Consider the following 23,508-nt stretch of genomic DNA (forward strand, 5'->3'; position numbering starts at 1 on the left):
CGGGAGACTCCGGCAGCTCCGGACAGGCGGGAGACTCCGGCAGCTCCGGACAGGAGGGAGACTCCGGCAGCTCCGGACAGGAGGGAGACTCCGGCAGCTCCGGACAGGAGGGAGACTCCGGCAGCTCCGGACAGGCGGGAGACTCCGGCAACTCCGGACAGGCGGGAGACTACGGCAACTCCGGACAGGTGGGAGACTCCGGCAGCTCCGGACAGGCGGGAGACTCCAGGAGCTCCGGACAGGCGGGAGACTCCGGGAGCGCTGGGCATGAGGAAGACTCTGGCAGCACTGGACAGGCGGGAGCACCTGTAGGGAGGAGACGGAGAGACAGCCTGGTGCGGGGGGCTGCCACCGGAGGGCTGGTGTGTGGAGGCGGCACCGGATAGACCGGACCGTGGAGGCGCACTGCAGGTCTCGAGCACCGAGCCTGCCCAACCCTACCTGGCTGAATGCTGAATGCGTAGCCAGGCCAGTGCGGCGAGGTGGAATAGCCCGCACTGGGCTGTGCTGGCGAACCGGGGACACCATTTGTAAGGCTGGTGCCATGTACCCCGGCCCAAGGAGACGCACTGGAGACCAGATGTACCGGCCCAAGGAGACGCACTGGAGACCAGATGTACTGAGCCGGCTTCATGGCACCTGGCTCGATGCCCATTCTAGCCCGGCCGATACGAGGCGCTGCTATGTATCGCACCGGGCTATGCCTGCGCACCGGGGTTACCGTGCGCCTCACGGCATAAGATGATGCCTGCCCGGTCCCCCTCTCTCCACGGTAAGCATGGGGAGTTGGCGCAGGTCTCCTACCTGACTTCGCCACACTCCCCGTGTGCCACCCGCAATACATTTTTGGTGCTGCTTCTCGGGCTTCCAGCCGCACTGCCGTGCTGCCTCCTCATACCACCGCCGCTCAGCTCTCGCTGCCTCCAGCTCTGCCTTGGGGTGGTGATATTCCCCAGCCTGAGCCCAGGGTCCTTTGCCGTCCAGGATCTCCTCCCATGTCCACGAGTCTTGAGATTGCTGCTGCTGCTGCCCGTTGCCACGCTGCTTGGTCCTTTGGTGGTGGGTTCTTATGTAACGGTTCTCCTCCTCTTCTGAGGAGGAGTAGGAAAGGTCAGACCAATTTGCAAAGTGGTATGTGTCCATTTCAATAAGAAAAACTGAACACTACAAAAATACAAAATAACAAAGTGAAACAAACGAAACGGTCCCGTGTGGTAAAAAACACTAACACGGAAAATAATCACCCACCACTCAAAAGTGAAACCAGGCTACCTAAATATGGTTCTCAATCAGGGACAACGATAAACAGCTGCCTCTGTTTGAGAACCATACCAGGCCAAACACAGAAATCCCAAAACATAGAAAAAGGAACATAGACAACCCACTCAACTCACGCCCTGACCATACTAAAACAAAGACATAACAAAAGAACTAAGGTCAGAACTTGACACAACTCCAGTGTAGATTTGGGCTTGATCCATCCAGTTTTCTCCTATCACAGACCTTAAACTCTGTAACTGTTTTAAAGTCAACATTGGCCTCATGGTGAAATCCCGGAGTGGTTTCCTCAATCTCCGGCAACTGAGTTAGGGAGGACACGTATCTTTGTAGTGACTGGGATGTATTGATACACCATCCAAAGTGTAATTAATAACTTCACCATGCTCAAAGTCAAAGAGATATTCAATGTCTGCTTTTTTTTAACCATCTACCAATAAGTGCCCTTCTTTCCAAGGCATTGGAAAACCTTTGTGATTGAATATGTGTTTGAATTCACCGCATGACTGAGGGACCTTGAAGATAATTGTATGTGTAGGGTACAAACATGAGGTGGTCATTCCAAAATCATGTTATACACTATTATTGCACACAGTCCATGCAACTTATGTGACTTGTTCAGCAAATTTTTACTCCTGAACTTATTTAGGCTTGCCATAACAAAGTGCAATACTTATTGACTGAAGACATTTCAGCTTTTCATTTTTAATTAATTTGTTAACAATGTTCTGAAAATAATTCCACTTTGACATTATGGAGTATTGTGTGTAGGCCAGTGACCCAAAAAAAATCAACAACATTTGTAAAGAGCCAAGGGATGTGAATACTTTCTGAAAGCACTGTACAAGTACTAGTTATGGATAATGTCACCTACTGCGTGTATGTGAACGTTTCAGTATGAGACATACAGAGAGAAAGCTGTTTAGAAAGCCAATAAATTAACATCTGCATCATAATATAGTATGCTGTATTTCATGCAGAATCATTCTCTTGTGGCCATTAAGCCATGTATTTTAAGTGACAGTATTTACATGTATTTAAATGGGTTTCATGTAGCAATGCCTGCTGCACAGTGTGATGGTGCACATTGTTTCTTATAAAAACAAGAAGGGATGCAGTCAGTCTTTCTTCAACTCTTAGCCAAGAGAGACTGGCATGTATATTATTGGGCCGGCAGGGTAGCCTAGTGGGTAGAGCTTTGGACTAGTAACCGAAAGGTTTCATGTTCAAATCCCCAAGCTGACAAGGTAGAAATCTGTAGTTCTGCCCCTCAACCCCTAGGCTGTCATTGAAAATAAGAATTTGTTCTTAACTGACTTGCCTAGTTAAATAAAGGTAAATGAATTAACTGATTACAATGAAGAACAAAAATGTGCCTCTATGTTCTGGGCCAGCTGCTGCTTAACAAAGGCCTTTCTTTGCAGCACCTGGCCATATGACTGGACAATAATTAAGATAAGATAAAAACTAAAGCCAAAAGGACTTGCTTTGTGGAGTGTGGTGTCAAAAAAGCAGAACATCTCTTTCACGGACAGACCTCTCCCCATCTTTACAACCATTGAATCAATCAATGCTTTTTGTGCTATTGCTCTGTCTGCCTGCTTGCTACATGTTTCATGTCCTATGTTGCTCTGCATGTGCTCACTGCTCATTGTTTGTCTGTATTGTTATTGCAAACATAGGCATCACATTTCACAAATGAGCACCTTCTTGTCACAAGCACACACACACACACACACACACACAGATACACACCCACCCACACACACAAAAAAAATCTAACAGAAACATAACCTGGGGCATTACGATGTGTGACAGTGAACGGGCAGGAAGGGAGTGTGGTGGTGGGGGGGGGGGGGGGGTAAATGGAAATAGAGTCGTATATATACTGACATGAAATCATGAAAGCGAGAAAGGGTAGGCTTTGAAGGTTCAATGTGGTTGGTGTGGATGGTTAGGTGGCGTGGGAGCGTTGATGTTAACGCATCAAAGACAGGCTTGTGTGAGTGTGTTCAAGCATACGTTATTGTGTGTGTGTGTGCATGTGTGTGTATGCATACTCTTCTATGTATGTACACAGTCAATGTATCGACAGAAGGATGACTATTAACTTTAATGGCAGATCTGTGTTTGATTTTGTGTAGCATGTGCTGAATATGTGACTATGTGACGATGGTGTGACACCTTGGCAGTAAGCAGCCCTCCACTGTAATGGAAGTGAGTCGGCTTGGAGCAGAGCCAAGGCATATAGAGTTTCTCCTTCAACTGCAACTTCTCTCACGGCGGGAGTAAAAAAACAAATCATGTCCTCCGGTGTAGAACCAAATGACCTGTGTAGCAAGGCTGTAAGGGAGATACCTAGTCAGTTGCACAAATTTGTCTTCCCCATATAACCTAACTTTCTGAATCAGAGAGGAGTTGGGGCTGTGTTAAATTAACATCATCAGCACCCAGGGAGCAGTTGTTGTTGGGGGTTAACTGCCTTGCTCTAGGGCACAAAGGCTCGGTGATTCAAACCAGCGACTTTTCAGTTACTGGCCCAACGCTCCTAACCGCTAGGCTACCTTCTGATTGCTTATAAAGCTATTCTGCTCTGGGCAGGTCCTGTTCTATCCAGACACTACAGAGCAGAGAGTCTGAGAGGGTCTGAGGTCGGCCTAGCCAAATGGAGTTAGCCTGTTAGCTTCAGGCAAACTAACAAACATGGGGAGTGGATGAAAGGAGAGATGATGAACAATACAGACAGATTGGGGGAGAAGGAGAGAGAGAAAAAAAGAAAGAGATTGAGAAAGAGAGAGAATTAAATGTTGTTGTTGTTTACTCACAGTGTAGAGCTCGTTCGTGACTTTCACTAACTCCTCGTGCATCTGCACCCCGATTTCTTTGCTCTGGGACAAAAAACAGGAACAAAAGGCATGTGAATAAATCTCACAGGTGACTGGAAGAATATCTTGAACAGACCTGGCTTTGCTTCACTGAGGCATGAATACATCCGTTTCCCTTGGGTATGTGTCTGTATGGGAGATATGTGTTTCCCTTGGGTATGTGTCTGTATGGGAGATATGTGTTTCCCTTGGGTATGTGTCTGTATGGGAGATATGTGTTTCCCTTGGGTATGTGTCTGTATGGGAGACATGTGTTTCCCTTGGGTATGTGTCTGTATGGGAGATATGTGTTTCCCTTGGGTATGTGTCTGTATGGGAGACATGTGTTTCCCTTGGGTATGTATCTGTATGGAAGATTTGTGTTTCCCTTGGGTATGTGTCTGTATGGGAGATTTGTGTTTCCCTTGGGTATGTGTCTGTATGGGAGATATGTGTTTCCCTTGGGTATGTGTCTGTATGGGAGATATGTGTTTCCCTTGGGTATGTGTCTGTATGGGAGACATGTGTTTCCCTTGGGTATGTATCTGTATGGGAGATATGTGTTTCCCTTGGGTGTGTCTGTATGTGTGTTTCCCTTGGGTATGTGTCTGTATGGGAGATATGTGTTTCCCTTGGGTATGTGTCTGTATGGGAGACATGTGTTTCCCTTGGGTATGTGTCTGTATGGGAGACATGTGTTTCCCTTGGGTGTGTCTGTTTCTGAGAGATGACTGAACAGTGTGAAATGTTGTTTCCCTCTATTTGTAAAAAGGCCTTATAGAATACTATGCAGTGTACATGCAGGCAGCTAAGAATAGACATTTCTAATGTCTCCTACTGACCATATTAAAATCACACATTCACGATTCCAACACAGTTACTGTAACTCGCAGGAGCGGAGTGTCTGTGATGGACAGTGATAGAATGTACTGCCAACAATGAGAGGGTACGGAAGGCAGCTAGAACAGAGTAGTTTAAGAAATCCTGTAAAAGTAGTGTTAGGTTCTAATTTCTGGTACAATAATCCACATAGACTCTAAGCTACTGTAGATTGTCGCAGCTGCAAAAAGCACACATACAGGTCACAAGCACATATATTTATAACTTCCGACTAGGCCCCAGTTTCCAACTTCTTCGTCTAGGATGAACAATCAGTCTCTGCAGGAACTGAGTATGTTCTTCATGTTGGTTATCATGTATCAGCGTCCAGAGTCCAGAACCTTCACACTCCTAGGTGCCTTTCACAGGTCTTCTTATCAGTCTGGCCTTGAGGTATGGGAGTACACATTCCTAGTCTCCTACAGTCCACTAGATAATTCAACTTCTCATACACAAAGAGCCTAAACTCAACACTACTTTCAATCTCTAAGAATACAGTATAAATTCATATTAACAGTATAAATATAAATCAGTAAAGACAGTGTAACAGAATAGTAATTCCCATCTATCAGCTCTAACTCCAGACACATGGTACCTATTCAACCATTATGGAATCATTCTTGCCCTCAGAGACAGTGCTCCTTTCCCTCAGCCCAAATACAATGCACATAGATCCTTCTATCTAACCCATAACATGAGAATTACGGCCATGGTTGTCATTGTTGTTAGGCCCAGCAGCTGAACTTTCCTCTGAGAGATAGGTGCTGCTATGGCAACACCACTACATTTACATCTATAAGGACAACTTAAATGGTTAATTCATTAGCAGAAGCCCTATTTTTAGGTTAGTTATTCATGTTGCACAACATTTGCTTCTACATTGAAATGCAATGGTGTGTGTGTATATGTCACATAAAGCAGATGGTGGTACTGCTATCAGCCTAGGCAATGTAACAAACTTTACGCCACTCCTTGAAACCTTTTGCTGAGGAAGACATTTGATCATTTTTCAGCAGGCAGTTACTCAGCCACCTCTCGGCAGCTCAGCCCACCAGGCAGCTCAGCCAAACCCAGTCCACCAGGCAACAGTAACCCAGCCTCATCACAGCTCACCCCTGACAGCATATCCATCCCAAGACGACATAAATAATGTGAGACTCCACCCGGTTTCTGTGGATCAATACTGATCTGTGCTTTCCCCAGCAGACCGTTCCATCATACTGTAGTCCCTGAACCATGGCCACTTTCTGCTGTGCCCTCTGCCTCTCTTTCTCAGCATGCTTTATAGCTCTGATTGGTCTAATGTGTACACTTAAATGCCCAGTACAGTCAAGAAATTAGATTTTTCTGTGTTCTATATGTATTTCCACACAATGAGGTTGGAATAATACTGTGAAATTGTGAAAATGACAATGCCCTTTTAGTGTAAGAGCCGTTTGAAAAGACCGCCTAAAATTAGTTAATCAACCAATAATAAAGAGAGTTCCAAACCTCCGCTCCCACACAGACCACTCCCAGACAGTCCTAGTTTGAGTAATTACTCTTTGACAAGAAGCTATTGTTTTTAATTTGTTTAAATCTTTTTAATTAAAAACAATCACAGTAAGGTACCTTATTGTTAAACAGAAAAGATTTGACATTGAAATAAAACAGTTGCATTGATTAACAGGGACAATTCATGCACCAATATATCCTTCTGTCATTTAGGGATATGGAAATTACAGGACAGATACTGAGATTACAATTTACTCTGAGAATGAGACCATCTTCTATGTTGAAACCATGTAGTTTGTTTACCACTTAAGAAATAAGAACATTTGGTAACATACAGTAAATGGACAGGCACACGTGGTACAGAGGAGAAGGTGGAGGAGGAGAAGCTGGAGAAGGAGTAGGTGGAGGAGGAGAAGCTGGAGAAGGAGAAGGTGGAGGAGGAGAAGCTGGAGAAGGATAAGGTGGAGGAGGAGAAGCTGGAGAAGGAGAAGGTGGAGGAGGAGAAGCTGGAGAAGGTGGAGGAGGAGAAGCTGGAGAAGGAAGACACGGATGAAGAAGCTGGTGATACAGAGAAAGGGAAGGAAAGGTATATGAAGGTGGGGAAGATGAAGAGGTAGCACATATGGCTGATCTCCCAGCTGTAGGTCTGACCTTCAGATGTAAAGCAGATTGATGCTAGCCCAGCCAGACGACAACACAGTGGGGGTATAGCCAGCCAGGCCCTCAGTTATCAGGTCTCAAAGTTTGTGTGTGTGTGTGTGTATGCGCACGCGTGTGCGGGGGGGGCAGTGGATGGCAAATTAATTGCCCTACCGACACTATTATAACTGTGGGAACTCTTTAAACAAATCTTAAATTTGTTATGCAGTAGCACTCTACTAAAAGTTGTCAGCAGCATGTCAAATTTTCAATTTCAAGTAAACAAACATTCTTTCCTGACCTTCTTGAAGAGTCTGATGACATCCTCTCCGACGTGTGCTAGGCGGACAATGACGTTATTGTTGTAGAGGTCGCTGAGGGTAGCATGGTCTCTGCTCTCTCTCCTCGTCTGGTTCAGAACGAGGTACCAGCAGTTCACTGTTGACAGCAGGTTCTGGTCCTTCCTGGAAGAACAGGTTAGAGGTCACAGGTCAGAGTGTCATCCAAAAGGAACATCACAGTGTAGGTCAAGTGTCTCGTTACGATAAAAGCAATTTTGGGTGTAGAGTATGGTTGAAAATAAGTAATTTTATCCCCCAGTCGTTTAAACCGGTTAACAGTTGACCTCTACAGTATGGAACCATTACTATTCAACCAATAGTATAGTTTGCGGTCACTATCATTTAGCTTTTGGAATCTACCAGCGTAGGTTAACAGATACTATAGTGTAAAATGAACAGCAGATAGAGTGATGTGTTTATAAATGAAAGCCTGGAGGTGAGAGAAAGCCTGGATGTGGAGGTGAGATAAACGTTTAACACATTCTGTTAGTTTCCTGTAGAAGAAGGAAGTAGAACACGCTGAAAGAAGGAAACTAACTCTCACTATCACTGTCAGATAGTCTTTGGCTGAGTGTGCACCTCTCTTTATATAACTTCACATACGGTCAGACAGGCATCTTCTGCTAAGCAGGCTGAGGTAATATTGTGTGAGCGGGAGATATCATTTCTACTATGATCTTTTGCTAAGCATGCATCTCTTGTCCTATAACTTCACAATCAAAAGCCTATTTGGTAAGGAACCTCTTGTCTTATCTACTAAGACATCAATAACCACAGGTTGAGTAATGAACAAGTGACTTGGGATGAGTCTGCACAACAAGGGCTCCTGACTCCAGCGCCTCTCTCTCCAACCAGACAAGGGAAAAGATGTCAAAACAGAGAATAAAAGAATAAGGAAATAAGTTCCTGGTTTAGAGAGGTAAAAAAGACTAGCTTTAATGTGATGCTCCAGGTAGCCTAGACTACTCCACAGTCCACACCTCTGGGGCTCTGACTCTTTATGTCCAGGATCCTTTGATTAAAACTTCCCCATATCGTCCCAATCTGTGGTGGAGGATGTGAATGATTGATCCTAGACATACAACCTGCTGCCAGGAACTCAATTGGGGCCCAACTCAGCAAGTAGCTTTGCTCTGAATCAAAAGTAAACTATCTTGGCAGAATTATAGAGTCGGAGAAGTTGTTATAGAGCTGTCCATTGCAGATAACAGATCACTAGTACTAGGAGAGGAGCACCACTGCAGTGATCTTTACTGCACTGCAGCACTGGCACAACACTGCATGGGAACTGGAGATGCAGTGCACATCTGTTCATTAGTCGGTAGAGGTGACTTACTGCCTGACAATCCTAACTGGCACCCTATTCCCTATATAGTGCACTACTTTTGACCAGATCACTATAGATCCTGGTCAAAATTGGTTCACTAAATAATGAACAGGGTGTCATTTGGGACACAGTCCCTGTTTCCTAGCAGGGAGAATGAGCCACTACAAGGCTTCTGATGAAACATAGATAGACGATTGGCAATCGTTCTGTATCACATCATTAGATTAGAAGCATATTGTATAATTCAACATTACCGGGAAGACAGAGGAAACAGCTTATTTAGACGCTGACTATTTCCAACCAACATTATGCGAAGATGAAAGATCTTAGTTGAATTTATGGACTTCATATGTCTTCAAGTTTATTTAGAGTAAACTTGAAGACATGAAGTACATAAATTGCAGGGACAATTTGAGATTGTCCCTCTAAAAATACAATTACAATTGTCAGTGATGGAGGCTGGAGGGAAGGAGCGAGGCATGGATGGAATTATTAAATGTGGCGATTCAAACAGCCAAGTGAGTGCAGCACTCAGTGAGTTCTCAATCTGTCTGTGAAAGTCAGAAAAAAGAATGATGACCATTTAATGTGAGGAGGGAGAAACTGAGAGAGAGAGAGAGAGAGAGAGCGAGAGAGAGAGAGAGAGAGAGAGAGAGAGAGAGAGAGAGAGAGAGAGAGAGAGAGAGAGAAAGAGGATGGGGATACATAGTCAGATCAAGTGCAAGTGTGTGTAAGAATAGCTTGGCCAAGTTCACGTCTGCACTTACTGTACTGTGGCCACCCTCTGCGGGGTCAATGCATCCAGTTTTCAAGGGAATTGGAAAGGGAGTCCGTGACGAGGTTTCCGCTTTTGGATGTTAATAAAGCGACACTCCATCTTAACTCCTCCTCCACATTTATTGGATTGGTTCAACAGTGCAGAATAATTTTTTGTTCTCTCGTCAGGACCAGAAAGAAAGAAATACAACTTATTTTACACGTGCTACGTTAGGTTATACTGTGACTATACTCATTGAAATGATACTACTGATTGAGTATTCCTTGCTAATAGCACTGCACTACACACTATACTGTATTTGATGATTTAACTGTAATAATCGACAATATGTGAGTGAATACGGTATGACCCCTGTTGACCCCTCTTGGAAGATCTACTTTTTAAAATTAGTCTTGAGGGGTATGTCAATATAAATTACATCTTAGTCTTGAGAAGTACAGGTATGTCAATATCATAGGGTGCCATTTGAGATGCTGCCATTGCGAAGGACAGCTTAGTCTGAGGAGTATGTCAACCAAAAGGACAGCTTGTTAGAGCTTCATGTGAAAGGCACTACAGGCTTTGTTAGCTCAGTGAAGCAGCAAAGAAGGTGGCTCCTTACACAGAACCCAAACCGGCTGCGCGCGTGCGCCATCGTGCATATATTTGGCACATGGGTACCTGCGTCTATAAACCAATGGGAGAGGCGGGACTTGCAGCGCGATCTGCGTCAGAAATAGAACGGAGTTCTATTTTAGCCCTTGGCATCGCAGACGCTTGTTGGCGCGCGCAAGCAGTGTGTGTGCAATAATTGAATAACATGGATTTCTACGTTTATTTTGCGACGCTCGCGCACGCAACGTGTCCGGTCTGGTCAGCATGTTACTGTATGGCTGCCATCTTGCGAGCTCAAACCGGACTTTGCTATTTTGATGTTTATATTTACTTTTTTTTGCACAAAATGTCTCAGCTATGATTTCTTATGATCGACAAGAACTTTTGAACATAAGATCGGCAGATAATCACCTAAATTGCAGCTTCATTTTTCGACCCATCTGTAATTCTAACGCTATTTTCAGGCTATCCAAGAGGAAAAGCAGGTGAAAAAGAGCCAGGAGAGGGGAGCCCTGGTGAGATTCAGGCAAAGGGAAAATTGGCCACCTCTTCCCTACATTCTATTGGCTAATGTACAGTCTCTTGATGATAATATGGATGACCTCCAAATCGCGGATTTTTAGTCAATTGTTAATTGTTATTGTTAATCAACCCACAAGCAAGCACACAAGGCCCTCTCTCGTCCCCCCTTCGGCAAATCAGTTCATGACTATATACTCCTGCTTCCTACAAGCAAAAGCTCAAACAGGAAGCACCCATGACGCTCTCCATTGAGAAATGGTCCTCCGAATCAGAGGCTACGCTAGAAGACTGCTTTGCTAGTGCTGACTGGAATATGTTCCCGGACTCTGCGGATAGCATTGACGAGCTGACCACCCCCGCCACCGGCTTCATTAGGAAATGTATCACCGATGTTGTCCCAACAGTGAATCAATCATAAGCCCTGGACTAAAACAGAGGTTAGCGATAAGCTAAAGGACAGAGCTACAGCACACAGGGCTATTGCAGCCAACATTGAGGTTATGGCTGAGGACACACCCAAGTACAAGAAGTTCCGCTATGACCTCCACAGAGCCATCAAACAAGCAAAAAGACAATAAAGGAACAAGGTGGAATCCTATTACACAGGCTCCGCCGCCCATCGCATGTGGCAGTCCATTATGGAATACAAAAGGAAGACCCAACTGTGATCTGCCCAATGATGCCTCGCTGATCTTGCTCTCCGAGGCCGACGTGAGAAAGGTTTTTAATCCGGTCAACACTTGTAAGGCCGTGTGTGCTAAGAGCATGCGCAGAACAGCTGGCATGCATATTCACGGTCGTTTTCAAACTCTCCTAAGGTTACCTGCCACAATGAAGTGCTTTGAAAGGCTGGCTATGGCAGACATCAACTCCATCATCGCTGCAACAGACCCATAGATGACACAATCTCAACTGCACTCCACAGTGCCCTCACCCACCTAGATAAGAGGAATACTGTACATCTGTGAGAATGCTAGTCATTGACTTCAGCTCAGCATTCAACATCAAAGTCCCCTCCAAACTCATCATCAAGCTAAGGACCCTGGGACTAAACACCTTCCTCTGCAACTGGGAACTCTGCCACGCTGACCCTCAACATGGGGGCCCCACAGGGGTGTGTGCTTAGTCCTGTCCTATACTCCAGGTTACCCACGACTGTGTGGCCACGCACGGCCAAGGTGGGAAATGCCCTGTTTGGTCACAGTGGCTGGTGGATACCCACATCTTTCCCCTATGCTGTACCCCACCTCGCTTTTACCGCTGTAATGTTGAGATTCTTTCTTCCAGAGCTGACACACACACAAACACACACACTTAGGATTTTATTTATATAACTGCTCCCAAATGCTCTGTCCCCACCAGTCAATGTCAATCCTCAAAAAGTTCTACAGCTGCACTGTTGATAGCATCTTGACTGGCTGCATCACTGCTTGGTAGGGCAACCCACTGCCCTCGATCGCATGGAACTACAGAGGGTGGTGCAGGCAGCCCAGTACACCAGAGCTTCCTGCCATCCAGGACCTCTTTATCAGACGGTGACAGAGGAAAGCCAAGAAAATTGTTGAAGACTCATGCCACACAAGCCAGACTATTCTCCGCTTCAAGCAGTGCTGAAGCAACATGTCTGACACCAACAGGCTCCTTAACAGCTTCTATCCCCAAGCCATAAGACTGTTAAATAGCTAACAAAATGGCTACATGGACGATCTGAGCTGACCCTTCTATTAGATTTGAATTATTACACTGACTCTGCACACTCACTCTATGCACACTCACACTCCAACACACACACACTCTATACACACACATATACAATCATCATTTAGAGTACGCTGCTTCTACTTTGTTTATCATATATCCTGATGCCTAGTCACCTTACTCATATACATATCTAACCCTTCCACTCCAGTATCAGTGCACATTGTAAATATGATATTGGCACTATCCCTGGAACTGACTCTGTATATACAGTTGAAGTCGGAAGTTTACATACACCATAGCCAAATACAGTGGGGCAAAAAAGTATTTAGTCAGCCACCAATTGTGCAAGTTCTCCCACTTAAAAAGATGAGAGAGGCCTGTAATTTTCATCATAGGTACATTTCCACTATGACAGACAAAATGAGGAAAAAAAATCCAGAAAATAACATTGTAGGATTTTTAATGAATTTATTTGCAAATTATGGTGGAAAATAAGTATTTGGTCAATAACAAAAGTTTCTTTCAATACTTTGTTATATACCCTTTGTTGGCAATGACAGAGGTCAAACGTTTTCTGTAAGTCTTCACAAGGTTTTCACACATTGTTGCTGGTATTTTGGCCCATTCCTTCATGCATATCTCCTCTAGAGCAGTGATGTTTTGGGGCTGTTGCTGGGCAACACAGACTTTCAACTCCCTCCAAAGATTTTCTATGGGGTTGAGATCTGGAGACTGGCTAGGCCACTCCAGGACCTTGAAATGCTTCTTACGAAGCCACTCCTTCGTTGCCCGGGCAGTGTGTTTGGGATCATTGTCATGCAGAAAGACCCATCCACGTTTCACTCAAAATCTCACAATACATGGCCCCATTCATTCTTTCCTTTACACGTATCAGTCGTCCTGGTCCCTTTGCAGAAAAACAGCCCCAAAGCATGATGTTTCCACCCCCATGCTTCACAGTAGGTATGGTGTTATTTGGATGCAACTCAGCATTCTTTGTCCTTGACGAGTTGAGTTTTTACCAACATGTTCTATTTTGGTTTCATCTGACCATATGACATTGTCCCAATCTTCTTCTGGATGATCCAAATGCTCTCTAGCAAACTTCAGACGGGCCTGGACATGTACTGGCTTAAGCAGGGGGACACGTCTGGCACTGCAGGATTTGAGTCCCTGGCGGCGTAGTGTGTTACTGATGGTAGGCTTTGTTACTTTGGTCCCAGCTCTCTGCAGGTCATTCACTAGGTCCCCCCGTGTGGTTCTGGGATTTTTGCTCACCGTTCTTGTGATCATTTTGACCCCACGGGGTGAGATCTTGCCCCAGATCGAGGGAGATTATCAGTGGTCTTGTATGTCTTCCATTTCCTAATAATTGCTCCCACAGTTGATTTCTTCAAACCAAGCTGCTTACCTATTGCAGATTCAGTCTTCTCAGCCTGGTGCAGGTCTACAATTTTGTTTCTGGTGTCCTTTGACAGCTCTTTGGTCTTGGCCATAGTGGAGTTTGGAGTGTGACTGTTTGAGGTTGTGGACAGGTGTCTTTTATACTGATAACAAGTTCAAACAGGTGCCATTAATACAGGTAACGAGTGGAGGAAGTTACAGGTCTGTGAGAGCCAGAAATCTTGCTTGTTTGTAGGTGACCAAATACTTATTTTCCACCATAATTTGCAAATAAATTCATTAAAAATCCTACAATGTGATTTTCTGGATTGTTTTTTCTCATTTTGCCCGTCATAGTTGAAGTGTACCTATGAATAAAATTTTATTGCAGGCCTCTCTCATCTTTTTAAGTGGGAGAAATTTGCACAATTGGTGGCTGACTAAATACCTTTTTGCCCCACTGTACATTTAAATCCGTTTTTCACAATTCCTGACATTTATTCCTAGTAAACATTCCCTGTCTTAGATCAGTTAGGATCACCACTTTATTTTAAGAATGTGAAATGTCATTTTATTTAGTTCATCACATTCCCAGTGGGTGAGATGTTTACACAAGCTTCCTACAATAATTTGGGTGAATTTTGGCCCATTCCTCCTGACAGAGCTTGTGTAACCTAGTCAGGTTTGTAGGCCTCCTTGCTCGCAGACGCTTTTTCAGTTCTGCCCACACATTTTATATGGGATTGAGGTCAGGGCATTGTGATGGCCACTCCAATAACTTGACTTTGTTGTTCTTAAGCCATTTTGCCACAACTTTGGAAGAATGGTTGGGGTCATTGTCCATTTGGAAGACCCATTTGCGACCAAGCTTTAACTTCCTGACCGATTAATCGGACAATTTTTTTAAATGTATTTGTAATAATGACAATTACAACAATATTGAATGAACACTTATTTTAACTTAATATAATACATAAATAAAATCAATTTAGCCTCAAATAAATAATGAAAATTGTTCAATTTGGTTTAAATAATGCAAAAACAAAGTGTTGGAGAAGAAAGTAAAAGTGCAATATGTGCCATGTAAGAAAGCTAACGTTTAAGTTCCGTACTCAGAACATGAGAACATATGAACGCTGGTGGTTCCTTTTAACATGAGTCTTCAATATTCCCAGGTAAGAAGTTTTAGGTTGTAGTTATTATAGGAATTATAGGACTATTTCTCTCTATACCATTTGTATTTCATATACCTTTGACTATTGGATGTTCTTATAAGCACTTTAGTATAACTTCCGTACCTCTCCTTGCTCCTACCTGGGCTTGAACCAGGAACACAACGACAACAGCCACCCTCGAAGCAGCGTTACCCATGCAGAGCAAGGGGAACAACTACTCCAAGTCTCATAGTGAGTGACGTTTGAAACACTATTAGCGCGCACCACGCTAACTAGCCATTTCACATCACATCGTTACACCAGCCTAATCTTGGGAATTGATAGGCTTGAAGTCATAAACAGCAGAACTGCTGGCAAAACTCACAAAAGTGCTGTTTAAATGAATGCTTATGAGCCTGCTAGTGCCTACCATCGCTCAGTCAGACTGCTCCATCAAATCATAGACTTAATTATAACATAATAACACACATAAATGTGAGCCTTAGGTCATTAATATGGTCGAATCCGGAAACTATCATCTCGAAAACAAGACGTTTATTCTTTCAGTGAAATACGGAACCGTTACGTATTTTATCTAACGGGTGGCATCCATAAGTCTAAATATTCCTGTTACATTGCACAACCTTCAATGTTATGTCATAATTACGTAAAATTCTGGCAAATTAGTTCGCAATGAGCCATGCGGCCCAAACTGTTGCATATACCCTGACTCTGCGTGCAATGAACACAAGAGAAGTGACACAATTTCACCTGGTTAATATTGCCTGCTAACCTGGATTTCTTTTAGCCAAATATGCAGGTTTAACAATATATACTTCTGTGTATTGATTTGGTGTTGGTGTTTGGTGATTTGGCATTGGTGTTTATGGTTAGGTACACATTGGAGCAACGACAGTCCTTTTTCATGAATGCGCATTGCATCGATTATATGCAACGCAGGACATGCGAGATAAACTAGTAATATCCTCAACCATGTGTAGTTATAACTAGTGATTATGATTGATTAAGTTTAATGCTACCTAGCAACTTACCTTGGCTTCTTACTGCATTCGCGTAACAGGCAGGCTCCTCGAGAGGCAGGTGGTTAGAGCGTTGGACTAGTTAACCGTAAGGTTGCAAGATTGAATCCCTGAGCTGACAAGGTAAAAATCTGTCATTCTGCCCCTGAACAAGGCAGTTAACCCACCGTTCCTAGGCCGTCATTGAAAATAAGAATGTGTTCTTATTTTCAATGACGGTTCTTAACTGACTTGCCTAGTTAAATAAAGATTCAATTAAAGATTAAATTTTAAAAAATCGGCGTCCATAATTACCGATTTCCGATTGTTATGAAAACTTGAAATCGGCCCTAATAAATCGGCCATTCCGATTAATCGGTCGACCTCTACTTGAGATAATGCTTCAATATATCTACATAATTTTCCTGCCTCATGATGCCATTTGTGAAGTGCACCAGTCCCTCCTGCAGCAAAGCACGACCTCAACATGATGCTGCCACCCCCGTGCTTCACGGTTGGGATGGTGTTCTTCGGCTTGCAAGCCACCCCCTATTTCCTCCAAACATAACGATAGTAATTATGGCCAAACAGTTCTATTTTTGTTTCATCAGACCAGAGGACATTTCTCCAAAAAGTATGATTTTGTCCCTATGTGCAGTTGCAAACTGTAGTTTGTCTTTTTTTATGGCAGTTTTGGAGCAGTGGCATCTTCCTTGCTGAGTGGCCTTTCAGGTTATGTCGTTTTACTGTGGATATAGATACTTTTGCACCTGTTTCCTCCAGCATCTTCACAAGGTCCTTTGCTGTTGTTCTGGGATTGATTTGCACTTTTCGCACCAAAGTACGTTCATCTCTAGGAGAGAGAATGCGTCTCCTTCCTGAGCGGTATGACGGCTATGTGGTCCCATGGTGTTAATACTTGCGTACCGTTGTTTGTACAGATGAACGTGGTACCTTCAGGTGTTTGGAAATTGCTCCCAAGGATAAATCAGACTTTTGATTTTCCCATGATGTCAAGCAAAGAGGCACTGAGTTTGAAGGTAGGCCTTGAAATACATCCACAGGTACACCTCCAATTGACTCAAATGATGTCAATTAGCCTCTCAGAAGCTTCTAAAGCCAAGACATTTCTGGAATTTTCCAAGCTGTTTAAAGGCACAGTCAACTTAGTGTGTAAACTTCTGACCCACTGGAATTTTGATAGAGTGAATTATAAGTGAAATAATATGTCTGTAAACAATTGTTGGAAAAATTACAAAGTAGATGTCCTAACCGACTTGCCAAAACTATAGTTTGTTAACAAGACATTTGTGGAGTGGTTGAAAAACGAGTTTTAATGACTCCAACCTAAGTGTATGTCAACTTCCGACTTCAACTGTAGCTTACCTACATTCTCGTGCTCTCCTTATTTCTATTTCTCGTGTGTTTTTGACCTTTTTTATATGCATTTTTAAGTACTGCTGAATTGAAGTACTGCTTATTGTTGGGAAAGAGCGAGCAAGAAAAGCTTTTCACAGTACTTAGGCACGTGACAATAAAAATGAAGCTTGAAACTATATAGCCCTCAAACTCAACTCTGGACCTCGAAGCCAGTTCTACTGCATTTTTCCATTGTTTTTCATTCTAATGGAATTACACTGAGACTCAGACTTTAAAATGTATGCCAAACAAAATACATTGATTTCAAAGTCTAACAAACCATACAACTCTAAGCACAAGGTACAGAGAACATTTAGCAAAAAAACCTTTGCTATAAGAACAGTGCAGATACAAAATTTGGTAATGACTGCACCAACCGCACAATTTGTAATTAGAATTGCCCATATGATACTGTGTTTTATAGTAGGGAATGTGTGTAAATAAGCAGGGGATGACATCAAGACACATAAAAAGAGAAGGAGAAGATAATGAGTTTGACCTAGATGGGAAAGGCACAATAGTTTCTAGTGGTCTGAAGCCACAAGCTTTCTTGGCTATCCTGTTCTCTCTCTCTCTCTTTCTCTCTCCCTCTCTCTCTCTTTCTCTCTCCCTCTCTCTCTCTCTTTCTCTCTCCCTCTCCCCCTCTCTCCCTCTTTAGACTAATACAAGAAGATAGGATTACCAGACAGACAGTACACACACCTCCCTTTCTATCAGTATAAAATATATAATTGCTGTTCATCATACAGTCCTAATATACATCAACAACACAATTACAGGGTTACCAGACAGAGAGAAGCCTTCACACATTCACACACTCGACAGTACCCACTTAAAGTGCTGGTGTTCCCTGGAGGAGCGTATCTTGGCGGAGAAGCGCTCAGCCAGTTTGTCCAGGCCTCTAGAGTACTCCAGCTGCAGCTCGGCCTTGCGGCGGAAGAAGTCCTGCAGGTCCTGCAGCAGCTGTAGCCGGGATTCCGACTGCTGTTCAAGACAACGGAACTGCTCCACCAATTGGTTACGGATCTCTGCCAATTAGAAAGGAGGAAAGGACAGATTCAAAGAGGGGCAGTGTGAAAAGGTAAAAGTGTCTTGTAAGGGCAGGCATGCAGGAGGTAAATTATACATTTCACAAAAATAATGGTAGGGGAGACGAGGGCTAAAAGTAACACAGGGTCAGTAGTAATAGCTAAATAACTCAAATTAGAAACCACATAGAAAGCTGTTATTCAATTTGCTAATGCTTGGTTAGAAGTTTTAGTGTAGGAGTACCCATCAATTATTTGTTGTTTTAGTTTTTCAAGGCCTAAAGTGAATATTCTTGCCACCTCTTTTTTTTTTTTTTTTAATTGACCTGTAGAACATTCCCCATTTACTATATCTAATCATATATCCTTTTAATCAGTAAGAAGAGGTCTTGTGATTGGTATAGTTGATGACAATAATTATTGCTGTACTTTCTCAAGATTCAGATTAGACTCAAATTAGTAATTGTGGGTCAGTTACAATTTACCGCTTACCTAATGTCTATGGTATTTTATTTACACATTCACATAATGACTTAAAATGTCACTTTACATAAAGTTTCCCAGTACAACTAAGATAATACCTTAGAAAAAAATTTAAAGTCAAATCCATACTTTTGAATGGTAATATCAAATATGGGCAATTCCATGCCAGCGTAGCCCCAAATTATTTTTGGGATCTCAGATTGCATTTTTGAGTACTGCTGAATTGGATTACTGCTTATTGTTGGGAAAGAAAGAGCGAGCAAGAAAAGCTGAGGCGGCAGGGTAGCCTAGTGGTTAGCGTTGGACTAGTAACCAGAAGGTTGCAAGTTCAAACCCCCGAGCTGACAAGGTACAAATCTGTCGTTCTGCCCCTGAACAGGCAGTTAACCCACCTAGGCCGTCATTGTAAATAAGAATTTGTTCTTAACTGACTTGCCTAGTTAAATAAAGGTACACATTTAAAATAAATAAAAAATTGTTCAGGTAATTCTAACATAGAAACTTCATTGGTAGGAAGGATTTTTGACATTTGTATCACAAACTATAACAAAATGATGAAAGTGGCCATTTTAGGCCCTTTTTAGACCTAGACGGGGAATAGGTGTGTCTGTGTGTCTGTGGGTTTGATCTTGTGGTCCTCCGCGAACGGCGATTGTTCTATGCTCCCGGCTGGGGTGTCACGGCCTATGCTGTTTTGTGCTGGGCTCGCCATGATTGCTGTAGAATACTGTAGCCAAGTTGCTGTCCAGCTCAGGCCAGAGCCTGCAGCCAGCAGAGAGAGAAAGCAAGAGAGCAGACCTAATAGGACTCAAGCCACTGTAAGTCACTATGCTGACACCGGCGCTTTGGAGATACAGGCATTCAGTAACTACATAACCATGGTTACTTACAAAAATGTATTAATATTCCTTTTGGTAACTTCTTCAAACATATTATAGTGTATTGAAGGAGTTTGATCTCTATATGCTGCTTAAATATATGATTATTTTTAATATCGATGTGAGACTGCAAGGGTTTTTACGTTATTGGGTCTATATATTCTACACATTTTGCCATGTGGCTGAGAGAACAATGTGTGGTTTTAAAGCAAATGTACTGCAATTATACACATCTTGCCAAGGCTTATGATATCTGAGTGACTCAAACATTATAACAAAATCAATTGGGGCCCCATGCCATGACAAAAATACTCCTGAATGCATCATTTGGGGGATTTTAGATTCTCCCTGAGAGTCAAGCTATTATTTTTGTGATTATCAGTTCTCAAATATGATATTATTGAGAAATATATAGGTCCATTATCTTTTCTACATACTTCACATCTGGTTTTAGTCATTTAGATGTACACTAAAAACGTTTTACCAAAACCCCTTATTTTTTTAATATTTAATTACATTTTAAGAAAACATTATTTTACTGTTTGGACATAGGTGGCCCCAAAAAACACTTAAGACAGCCTGCCCCCAAAAAATGTGACGTCAGACTGCAAGGGTTTTTACATTCTATGTAATTTTAGGTAAAAACTCTTTGCATTTTTTCCATTGTTAGGCTATTAATTGGAGCAGTGAGTTTCCAAACCTCATAAATAGAAATCACAGAACGCATATTTTAATTCAAAGAATGTGTACTTTTTTATGATGACTGTCACGTTGGTATGAAGAGATTCGGGAGACAGGCGCAGGAATAATACGTTTTTTTATTATACCCCAAATTCTGGCGTGCCGTGTAAAGACACGGAGATGAAGACCAAACAAACACGTAACAAAAACACAGGGTTGAAACCCAAACAAAAGAGCGAGGAGAACCTCGAATAAATAACACACACGCACAATGATTAACACACGGGACGAGACCCGTAATCATCTGCGCAATCCACAAGGGCACGCAAACCAAAACACACAGCACAGGTACTCACACGCACCAATGGACATTGTAACAATAATCAACAGCACCATGGTGAACAAAGGGAACATATATACAAATACAATCATTGGGAATAGGGACCAGGTGTGCGCAATGAAAGTTCCAGAGGGATCCATGACAATGACAACTCTTTTTTTGTGGTCCCTCGCAGCACAATGTGTAGATCTCAGAGGCCTGACCTACATTCCATTCTCCATCCTATCTGCCTAAATCAGCAGACATGCATCTCACATGTAGGCTGCTACTGCAGCTATGAGCAGTCAAACACACACTCAAACAGACACACAAAGACGCACACACATATGCATGTGGACACAGACAGATGGACAAAGACGCACATGCATACAGACACTCTACACACACGCAGCTCTGTAAAATCATGTCCACACATCATCCAACTAATACTGTAAAACAAAACAAAAACAATACAATCTGTATTCTACATTTTAGATTCTGAAGATGAACAAATGGTCCAATGCAGTATTCCCATAATGTGGTGGTGAGAACCTGTCCAAAAATATGGAGATCATGACTGAGCCACTCCAAGTCTCCAGCATGGCAGCCTTTTTCTCATCATGCACTACTCAGCAAACAGACAGGAAGTCTGTAGAAATATATCAATGAACCAGATTCTTCTGCCCCCCTGCATATGAAAGGCACTTTTGTTTACTTCTCAATGGCGTTTTTGTATTGATGAATAAAGTGTGTGTGTGTGTGTGTGTGTGTGTGTGTGTGTGTGTGTGAGCAAAAGTGTGTGCCCTCACTCTCTCAGCCGCCTTGTTGGAAATGTATCCACATGGTCTCCATGGCTGCCTAGTTGCCTGGATACAGGACCCTGGAGGCATCTCCACTGGTGTGGCCAGAGTTTCTCTTCTGTGTTCCAGTATGTTCTGTGTTCTGTTCCCACCCAGCAGCCCTTCTATTTATTAGCATATTGTGCTAGGACCAGGGGAGAATGACTGCCCGCTCTCATTGAAGCCACTGAAGTTTAAGGCCGACCGCGGTACTTCAGGCGTTGTTAGCAGAAAACATGATCCCCCATTATAGTGAATGGAAATCTCTTTGTGTATATAAAAAAAGAAGACAATCATTGTACCAATTTTTGGTTCTAATACACCAGATGAATGTCCTTGAACTGAAGGAGTTGTAAGGTTAATTTAGTTGCTAAAGGCAGCCTGCAGTACCCCGGTCAGCCTTCAACTTGAGGTACTCAATGAGACACTTCCTAGAGTAGTTCAAACTGCGCATGTTATGTGTCCATTAAACGCCATCTTAATCTACTTAATTTGGCTTCAATTAAGTCTTCACATAGGAATGAATGGTGTCACATGATCGATGGCTTTGTCCATTCATATATACAGTCATGGGTTGGGACAAGGGCAACTTTCTGTGCCTGTGTCTCAAATGGCACCCTTTTCCCTATGTAGTGCACTATGTTTGACCAGGGCTCTGCTCAAAGGTACAGCATTACATTTGGACAACAGCCAGAGTCTCTCAATAGACAATTAATAGCCTGTATCTGCTGCTGAAAGGAGCAGTAACAAAGTGTCAGGCAGCCTCGCAACCCTACTGTGTAAAAATAGAGTATCAAACAGCATGCTTTTTTCTTATTATGTAGCCGTAATACTTTCCCTACCTATCAACTATTTTATCTGTTTTGGGGGCAATTTATGATAAATTAGTGGAAAATCAAATCATGTAATCTATGTATATATCCCAAATGGCATCCTATTCCCTACATAGGGCTCTGGTCAAAAGTAGTGCACTATGGACCATAGGGTGCCATTTGGGATGTACTCCATGTGAAGATCAAATGACTGGTTGATATTATAATGTGATCAGTGTGATAAAGATAATAGCCTCATGATGTTTCCCTGCATACATGCAGAATTTCTTGTTTTTGTTTTGTTTTACAGTATTAGTTGGATGATGTGTGGACATGATTTTACAGAGCTGCGTGTGTGTAGAGTGTGTGTATGCACAGGTGAGAACTGTGAAACACACATGAACCACACTAGATGCACTAACTGTAAGTAGCTCTAGATAAGAGTGTCTGCTAAATGTTACTAAAATGTCAATTGTAAATGTATAACATAGCAAAATACTATCCTACAATACTATTCTGCAAGACCCACTGGTTGATGCTTATTTATAAAACCCTCTTAGACCTCACTCCCCTCTATCTGAGATATCTACTGCAGCCCTCATTCTCCACATACAACACCCGTTCTGCCAGTCACATTCTGTTAAAGGTCCCCAAAGCACACACATCCCTGGGTCGCTCCTCTTTTCAGTTCGCTGCAGCTAGCGACTGAAACGAGCTGCAACAAACACTTACACTGAACAGCTTCATCTCAATCTCTTCATTCAAAAACTCAATCATGGACACTCTTACTGACAGTTGTGGCTGCTTTGCATGATGTATTGTTGTCTCTACCTTCTTGACCTTAGTGCTGTTGACTTAGCCCAATACTGTCTGTACCATGTTTTTGTGCTGCTACCATGTTGTGTTGCTACCATGTTGTTGTCATGTTGTGTTTCTACCATGCCGTGTTGTCACGTGTTGCTGCCTTGTTATGTTGTTGTCTTAGGTCTCTCATTATGTAGTGTTGTGTCTCTATTGTTGTGATGTGTGTTTTGTACTATATTTATTGTATTTTTTTTTTTTTTTTTTTAATCCCA

General features: G+C 42.8%; 1 protein-coding gene across 3 annotated transcripts in view; it reads right to left on the bottom strand.

Annotated features, from left to right (window-relative positions):
* The window catches only part of LOC139413697 (SLIT-ROBO Rho GTPase-activating protein 3-like), a 73,276-nt gene that overhangs the window by 40,349 nt on the left and 9,419 nt on the right, over positions 1 to 23,508 (bottom strand). For all 3 annotated transcript variants that reach the window (XM_071161372.1, XM_071161371.1, XM_071161369.1), the window contains exons 2-4: positions 18,225 to 18,420; positions 7,456 to 7,618; positions 4,104 to 4,166 (exon numbers count right to left, since the gene is read on the bottom strand). In XM_071161372.1, the coding sequence (XP_071017473.1) occupies positions 4,104 to 4,166; positions 7,456 to 7,618; positions 18,225 to 18,420 (422 nt within the window). The remainder of the gene's footprint in view (positions 1 to 4,103; positions 4,167 to 7,455; positions 7,619 to 18,224; positions 18,421 to 23,508) is intronic.

Source organism: Oncorhynchus clarkii, chromosome 7 (genome assembly GCF_045791955.1).
Source record: "Oncorhynchus clarkii lewisi isolate Uvic-CL-2024 chromosome 7, UVic_Ocla_1.0, whole genome shotgun sequence".
Classification (NCBI taxonomy): Eukaryota; Metazoa; Chordata; class Actinopteri; order Salmoniformes; family Salmonidae; genus Oncorhynchus; species Oncorhynchus clarkii.